The sequence below is a fragment of the Cucurbita moschata genome, unplaced genomic scaffold (assembly GCF_002738365.1).
Source record: "Cucurbita moschata cultivar Rifu unplaced genomic scaffold, Cmos_1.0 Cmo_Scf00086, whole genome shotgun sequence".
NCBI lineage: Eukaryota > Viridiplantae > Streptophyta > Magnoliopsida > Cucurbitales > Cucurbitaceae > Cucurbita > Cucurbita moschata.
In genome coordinates, this window is record NW_019268602.1 from 703,218 (window position 1) to 711,808 (window position 8,591).

Sequence of the window (8,591 nt, forward strand, 5' to 3'; positions counted from 1 at the left end):
CATAATTCTTTTTCTAATTTTTTTAAGCTTAAATTACAATTTTAAGTCTTCCAAAACCGTGTTTCAACTTGGAAATTTTATTTTATTATTTTTTTCTTTTAGAAGAGTGAATGCAAAACGTTCGATGGGCCGAAAAATCTAGAAAGCCATGGAGGATGGTTCATCCGGCCCATTGTTTTCTCATTGGATATGGATACGGCCCATGCCCAACTTTCTTCATTCATCAATAAACTCAAGCTATGCATATCTTCTCCTTACTTGCAAACATTTTGAAAAAGGCGGAGCATTGTAAGCAACCCCTTTGTTAGAGTTATATATGAGTTCTATTTTTGTGTGTGGTTTTGGAGTCTAAACGAGCATTCACCCGTACCACTTAATTAATAATTAACGTAAACATTCTTTTTACAATTTCTCTTTAAGATTGTTAAATATTTTATGTTTGTGAACAACATCAAGTTGTGTGAAGGACAAACACAGCTGGCTAATGTCAGCTTCTTTTGTCTTCACAACTTATCATCAATCTTTTTCAACCACCATGTTTTCTATAAAATAAGTTTCTTTCATGGCTTATTCCATTCTAGAATTCTTAAAATTTTAATCTTTTAAAAGTCATTAAATGAAGTAACTTTTAAAATTTTAATTTCTTTTATCTTTTTAATTTAGATTATAACGTTTTCAGGAATTAAATAAAGAATATTGAACTTAAGCCACAACTATTTGATTTCAACATTTGAATGCAAAAAAAGGTAAGGTCTAGAATGGAGATAGGAACAACCAAGTTTTAGAGGTGTTGGAGAGGATTAAAATAGCAATTTAATCTGTATTATTGTTATTTTAATCAATGAAATTAGTTTGGCCAATGCCCACTCGCAGGAAGAGCGCGTGAATGAATAGGGATGAAAATGGCGGGACTCAACAACTCATCCCCACACCAAAAACCGACACTTGGTACAAGTTTTAACCTAAAACCAAAATTAAGGAGACAAATAACAACTTCATTTCGTTTCATTCCAAATCCAATTCCCCTTTTACCCATCAATTGATTGATATTTATTCAATCAATTTCCCCCTCTGCGACTCGGCAGTCACAATCTGCGGCATCTTCCCCCTCTTCCCATTTCTCTCTCTGTTTTCTCTCGATCGTTCGCCCCTATTCGAGAGAGATCGGAAGCGGATTCGGGATGAGGGAAATCATCAGTCTTCACATTGGTCAAGCTGGGATTCAGGTCGGCAATTCTTGCTGGGAGCTTTACTGCCTTGAGCATGGCATCCAGCCTGATGGTTTGATGCCCAGGTTTGTATTTTCGATTTCTTGATTTGGGTTTCATTTTGAATGTCGATCGATATCAACCACGCATCACTTCTGATCCTCGATTACTTTTTTACTAGATAAATTCAATTTTCCCTGTAGTGATTCTCTATGGTAGGTGGGAGTGGGACTGAATTGAATTCGTGAATTTCGTTTACGTCTTTCTTTGGGTCTTTGAATTTTGGTGGCATTTTCCGGATCTGTTTATGCGTCAAGTTCTTGTGAGATCAGACGAGGAATCTGGACATGGGTTTAAATTTTAATTGGATGTATCTATATGGATCTCCTTTTCAAATCAGAGTAACAAGTCTGAGCTCGTAGGAATTGAAAATTCGCGTCGAGTTTAATCCAATTGATTTAGTTATCCTTTTCTCCGGGAATATCAAGTCGAATGGCCTAACTTTTGGGCTTTTTTATCCTCAGATTGTTTGCTGTAATGTCACTCTTAAGATGGGAATAGATGCCTCGATCCAATTCCTATATCTATTCAAGAAAATAAGTTCTTGGGATCTTCTCGGAGGTCATTTTGGTTGAAACAATATTTACTGAATTTTTGGATTGGATCTTTTGTTTATGTGGTGTCTTTGATAGTGGGTGGCATAAAAAGTCGTTGTTTTATTTATATACCCTTTCAAGGGCCAAGCATAATGACCCATCTCGATGAATTAGAACTCTTATTCTAATGATGTTTGATTACCTGCGTATGCTGCAGTGACACCTCGGTTGGTGTAGCACACGATGCTTTCAACACATTTTTCAGCGAGACTGGTTCGGGCAAGCACGTTCCTAGAGCTATATTTGTGGATCTCGAACCAACTGTTATTGATGAAGTGAGGACTGGGACATATAGACAGCTTTTCCACCCGGAACAGCTCATATCTGGTAAAGAAGATGCTGCAAATAATTTTGCCCGAGGACATTACACAGGTACATGTATTTCCATTTCGACAAGTTTTTCTAGAGTTTCCTTTTTCTATGTGGTCATTCATCACTAAACCTACTTTATTGTGTCATTTCCCAGTGGGTAGGGAAATAGTTGATCTGTGCCTTGACCGAGTTCGAAAACTAGCCGACAATTGTACTGGTTTGCAAGGGTTCTTAGTGTTTAATGCTGTTGGTGGTGGCACTGGATCTGGTTTGGGGTCGTTACTTCTGGAACGCTTGTCCGTGGATTATGGAAAGAAGTCAAAGCTTGGATTTTCCATATATCCTTCTCCACAGGTACACAAATGATAGACGCTTTGGTATCATAGACCACATATTTTTCATTGATGAAGCGTATATGCAAACCTTATATTTGTCACAATTTTTTCTCAGTGAAATTTTGTTTCTTGTCAGAAAAAAGATTCAAGAAAAGAAAAGAATCTGTTTCTGCTCAGTTGACAATATTTTTTATGCAAACCTTTAAATCTTTCTTACTGATCATCAAGATTCAAGTCTATTATTTAATGCTACAATATCTGTATGCAGGTATCCACTGCCGTGGTCGAACCATACAACAGTGTGCTTTCCACTCATTCTCTGCTAGAACACACAGATGTCGCTGTGCTTCTGGACAACGAAGCCATTTATGATATCTGCAGGAGATCATTGGATATTGAAAGACCAACTTACACCAACTTGAACCGCTTGATATCCCAAGTTATCTCTTCTTTAACCACTTCCTTGAGGTTTGATGGTGCTATCAACGTCGATATAACCGAGTTTCAAACTAACCTTGTACCTTATCCACGTATTCATTTCATGCTCTCTTCTTATGCTCCTGTGATCTCTTCTGCAAAAGCTTACCATGAGCAGCTATCCGTTCCCGAAATCACCAATGCCGTATTTGATCCTTCAAGCATGATGGTCAAATGCGACCCAAGGCACGGAAAGTACATGGCATGCTGTTTGATGTATAGAGGAGATGTTGTACCCAAGGATGTGAATGCTGCTGTTGCTACCATCAAAACGAAGAGAACAGTTCAATTTGTTGACTGGTGAGTTAATTGCTTAGGGTTGTTAGAATTATGAAACCAATGATATTTGTGTTTTCAAAGGGTCCATATCTTAATGCTGAAGTTGTTTAGAAGTATTGGAGGCAAATTTTGCAATCTCATCCTGAACTAAACTCCTAGAGGATCTTAGTTTGGTTGAGTTATTGAAATTTCTAAACGTTATTGATTTGAGTTAAACCTGTGGCATGGGAATTTTTCAGGTGTCCTACTGGCTTCAAATGTGGTATTAACTATCAACCCCCAAGTGTTGTTCCTGGGGGCGATCTTGCGAAGGTGCAGCGAGCTGTTTGTATGATAAGTAACAGCACAGCCGTGGCCGAGGTGTTTTCAAGAATCGACCACAAATTTGATCTGATGTATGCTAAGCGGGCATTTGTGCATTGGTACGTGGGTGAGGGCATGGAGGAAGGAGAATTTTCTGAAGCCCGTGAGGATCTTGCTGCTCTAGAAAAGGACTACGAGGAAGTTGGTGCGGAGGATGTGGATGAAGAGGAGGAAGGGGAAGATTATTAAACCAGGAGTGATAAATAGCTGGTGGTGTCCTTTTTCATCGTTTTCATGTTTCTTTGTTATCAAGTCCAAGCTGTGCAATGTTCCATACATGTTGAGGAGTGGTTTCTGTTTTTATGATTGATTTCAAAATTTACAGTGTTAGAACTACTTGCAAATTTTTTATTATAAGGAGTGAAGGTCTTCTTTCTAGGGGGCCCCCCATTAAAGCATTCCTTGGAAGGAATTGAGAAAATAATTAAGTTTTATATGGGTACCTCTTAAAACCAAGTAACAAAAACCAAAAAACTGTATCTAAATAAAATAAAAGGTCTTGTCTATTGCTTCAATTTAACAATGAGAAGAATAGTTTTAAAGTTGGTCGAGAAAACTTTGAAAGTGGTGAAGACATAAGTAACCCTCATTTTATTATAGGAACAATAATGGCAAAAATGGGCTGCAGGCCTCCAAATCACATCAACTAAAGATGGTCGCAATTGTCGGGTAATAATAAAATGATTTTTTAATAACGTCCCGCGTGTACAACGACGTCGCCTTTGAATATTAACAAATTATGTAGAATTCATAAATGCCACATGGTGTTGACTTCTTTATGGATTCTTTTTTTTAAATCTATTTTCCCATTTCCAGGAGCTCCACATTTAGGTTTTGAAATAATAAGTAAATAAAGAAAACAATACGGCAGCATGAGCTTGGAGAGACGCATATTCAACTGTTTCTTTGAAAATTCCACAAACCCCTCTTCTACGTTTCAGTTGGAAAATGGAAGCAAAAATGGGTTTCGATACAAAAACACACTTGTAATCCCAATTCAACACCCACGCCATTTTGCTTTTGTGTTTCCTCCATGGCTCAACCTCCGTGGAGCTCCTCCTTTCGAACCCTTTTCTTCATCCCAACTTGCCTCGCTCTCAACGCTTTCCTCTTCATCCTCTTCTACACTTCTTCCTCTTCCTCTTCCTCTTCCTCTTCCTCTTCCTCTTCCAGTTCCACCCATACTTTCTTCTTCTCTCCTCCTTCCCAACTCCGTCAAATCCCCACTCAGTTCCACGACTCCTCTATTCCACTCCTTTCTTCTACTCAGAACCTCAGTTTAGAAGACGCCAATGGTGGACCTGCCCTGCCTCACACTCAACCCTCTTCTTCGCTTCCCTCCTTTGGTAAAACCCTGACTTTCTTTTTCTGTTTTCTTTTGGATTATTCGATTTCATGATTTCTAAATTGTCAATGGATTTCTTAATTTGTGATTTCTTTGGGATTATTCGATTTCAACTTGGTTTGATGGATGCCTGTTTTTGGGTGTTTTAGGAAGAAGAATGCACGAGCAAACCAAGGGAGTGTTCCATGATGAAGACTTATTTCTTGAAGACTACAAAGAAATGAACAAGAGCTTCAAGATCTACGTTTATCCTCACAAGCGCAATGATCCCTTTGCACGTTCTCTGTTGCCAGAGGACTTTGAGCCCCACGGAAACTATGCCAGTGAGAGCTACTTCAAGCAATCTCTCTTCAAAAGCCATTTCATCGTAAATGATCCCAAGGACGCCGATTTCTTCTTCCTGCCCTTCTCGATCACCGGCCTCCGTAATGACCGTAGGGTTAGTGTTAGTGGTATCCCCGATTTCATTCGAGATTACATCTTTAGTGTTACCCACAAGTATCCATACTGGAATCGAACTGGTGGTGCGGATCATTTCTATGTTGCTTGCCATTCAGTCGGACGATCGGCCATGGACAAATCAAGTGAAGCTAAGTCCAGTGTTGTCCAAGTTGTTTGCTCTTCTAGCTACTTCTTACCAGGCTACATTTCACACAAGGATGCAGCTCTGCCCCAAATTTGGCCTAGGAAACAAGACCCCCCAAACCTTACTTCTTCAAAGAGGTGAATTATTAATGGCTATGAAAATTGATGGGTCTTCTGTTTCCCTCCTCCCTACTCCCTTTAGCATAGTTAGGTTTGTTGTTGTTGTGAATGTGAGTATTAGTTTTGCTGCTTTCAGGACGAGGCTAGCATTTTTCGCAGGAGCGATGAACTCTCCAACACGTCAAGAGCTGGTTCGAGTGTGGGGTAAGGACGCCGAGATCTTTGCTCATTCAGGCCGTCTTAAGACACCTTATGCCGATGAGCTACTCAGGAGCAAGTTCTGCCTTCATGTGAAAGGCTTCGAAGTAAACACTGCCCGAGTTGGAGACTCGATCTTCTACGGATGCGTTCCTGTGATTATTTCCAATTACTATGACCTCCCATTTGGTGACATTTTGAACTGGAAGAGCTTCTCGGTGGTTGTAGCGACATCAGATATCCCAAGCCTGAAGAAGATTCTCAAAGGAATCAGCGATGAAGAATATGCAATACTGCAAAGCAATGTGCTGAAAGTGCGCAAACACTTCAAATGGCATTCTTCTCCTGTTGATTTTGATACTTTTCACATGGTTATGTATCAGTTATGGCTTCGAAGAACATCGGTTCGACTTCGGTTGATGGATTAGAGAGAATGTTCAATCGATCTTCTGCTATTCCTACCCTTTTGCCATTATATTGCGTTCATCAAATTTGTATGAAGCCGAACAAGTTCATGCAAGCTGAATAGGATCAATCTCGAAGTTGTGTATATACATTTTTTTTTTGTAAGTCACCTTCTCTTTTCTTCTGTTTTTTCTCATTTTCCCTTGTGTTATGTTTCTTAAGATATGAATAAAAAGGTGAATATATTAATTGATTTTGTTAGTTGTTTCGTACTTTCTATTTTCCTTTTCCATTGAAAAATGAGATCCAATCAGTTGAATGATAACATGAAATTACACACAAAAATTGAATAAATAAAAGGGGAGTTGAGTTTTCTAAAGAGAAACAATGCCTGGGTGAAGAAGTTCTTCATCACTCTCATCTTCTTCTTCATCATCAGACACAATAATACCCTTCCCTGATAACTCCAACTTCCCTCCCATACAAAACGATGGCCCCATACTCTCTGTTTCAATGTAATCTCCCCTCAATCTCTCCTCAAATCTTTGGTCACTGCAGTTGGGAAACCAATTTAATGAACATCTGATTCCCTTGCTCTGCACCCTCTGGTACCTCGGTTTTATCCTCGATTCCAAACTCTTCGATTGGCCTACACATCTCAGACTTGAAAAAGTAGTAACTGTTTTTCATGAGTTCTACACGACAGGTGACTACCTGGGGACATTTCATAACCATCCTAGCTACATCGGAGGAGGGTATCCCACGTCCAACAAGGAATCATCTCCTTTCTAATCCCAAAGCTTAGCAAGCAATCTATATTGGGCTTCACTGTCTCTTCAAGATAGTATGTACGCTCGATTCTCAAGCATTCTTGCTACTACCCTTTTTGGCAAACCTAGAGAAACAATAAACTCAACAAGGGGCTTGATCATGGTTCCAACTCTCATCCCCAAAAGGTAAGGGTATTGTGCGACCATTGGCCCAATATCTCTCGGATTAACACCTATACTTACAAGATATGCAACAGATGTTCTCACTGTCCCTTCAAGCTTGAAACCCAGAAGCTCAGGGTACTTCTGGAGAACAGATCCAATATCCTCTTTCTCCACATCGAGTCCACGAAGAAGCTTAACAATAGGAGCAAGCTCAACAATAATGCTAGCATGCAAGACCTGTGGATAATTTTTAACAAACTCACCAAGTTTCAGCCTCGGAATCCCAATTTTCTCCAAGTAACCGAGAACAGGTATTATATTTTTGCGAACACTACAGCCTAGCATTATGGGGAATTCGTTAATGTCATCAATTGCCAATCCTAACTTCTGAAGAAACTCGACACGCTCTCTCATAACTTCAACTGTAGAAGGCAACTCCAGGTGTTCTATCATCAGGAACAATCCCCAAAGTTTTTAAGTAGTCACAGATTATGACTCGGGACACAAGTTTTTCTTTCCGCCCTTGAACATCTCCCCAGGTAACCGTTGGCATGTCATATTCAGGAAGTTTGGAGCTTTGAGTCGAATACAATTCGCCTAATGGGAAAACCCTCCGTAGGCTTTGAATATGCGACTGGTGGGAACATGGATTCAGGAAGGATTTGATGATCTTGGGGGATGATAATCCAAGATTCTCAACAATTTGATGTGAAATGCCAAAAACCAAGGAGAACTTAGCAGATTTTCATGGCCTAAGAAATGAAAGTGCACTCATTTGAATCAAAACTGCCAAAGACAGAACAAATAGCGCCAATCAGATAGAGAAACAGAAACAGAAACATAAACATAAACAGCGTCAAAACTCCAGAGAATCTTCCAAATCTTCTATTAAAAAGCTGTAAGAGCAAGGAACATAATAAACCCTAAGCTTGTATTTCCTTAAACTACTACTTCAAAAAGCATAATTCGTAAGATCAACATCAATAGGTGCTTATTATTGGTTATAGTTCATCTAGTTCTCATGGATGCAATTGCAGTAGACACGGAAAGTATAGAAAAACTCAAATTTGAACGACAAGACTGATTTTCGAACCCTGAAGTCCACGAGAATCAAAATATGAAGTGATGAGTGTGAAAAGCGGGGGTTTAGGGTTTAGGGTTTAGGGTTTAGGGTTTTAGGGTTTTTAGGGTTTTAGGGTTTAGGGTTTAGGGTTTTAGGGTTTAGGGTTTAGGGTTTAGGGTTTAGGGTTTTAGGGTTTAGGGTTTAGGGTTGGGTTTAGGGGTTAGGGTTTAGGGTTTAGGGTTTAGGGTTTAGGGTTTAGGGTTTAGGGTTTAGGGTTTAGGGTTTAGGGTTTAGGGTTTAGGGTTTAGGG

The 8,591-nt window shown here is 39.5% G+C and overlaps 2 protein-coding genes and 1 pseudogene across 2 annotated transcripts; 2 read left to right on the forward strand and 1 right to left on the reverse strand.

Moving 5' to 3' along the window:
* The first annotated feature begins 1,007 nt into the window (after positions 1-1,007).
* Positions 1,008-4,028, forward strand: LOC111439152 (tubulin alpha-3 chain-like). Its single transcript, XM_023076910.1, has 5 exons — positions 1,008-1,294; positions 2,022-2,236; positions 2,331-2,530; positions 2,780-3,288; positions 3,507-4,028. Exons 1-5 carry the CDS (start codon positions 1,182-1,184, stop codon positions 3,817-3,819), a joined length of 1,350 nt encoding a protein of 449 aa, XP_022932678.1. The 5' UTR covers positions 1,008-1,181; the 3' UTR covers positions 3,820-4,028.
* Positions 4,029-4,521: 493 nt separating this feature from the next.
* On the forward strand, positions 4,522-6,479 carry LOC111439219 (probable glycosyltransferase At5g03795). Its single transcript, XM_023077004.1, has 3 exons — positions 4,522-4,976; positions 5,125-5,698; positions 5,817-6,479. The coding sequence occupies exons 1-3, from the start codon at positions 4,664-4,666 to the stop codon at positions 6,304-6,306; spliced, it is 1,377 nt and encodes a 458-aa protein (XP_022932772.1). The 5' UTR covers positions 4,522-4,663; the 3' UTR covers positions 6,307-6,479.
* Positions 6,480-6,595: 116 nt separating this feature from the next.
* Positions 6,596-8,358, reverse strand: LOC111439220 (annotated as a pseudogene).
* Between the last annotated feature and the right edge of the window lie 233 nt (positions 8,359-8,591).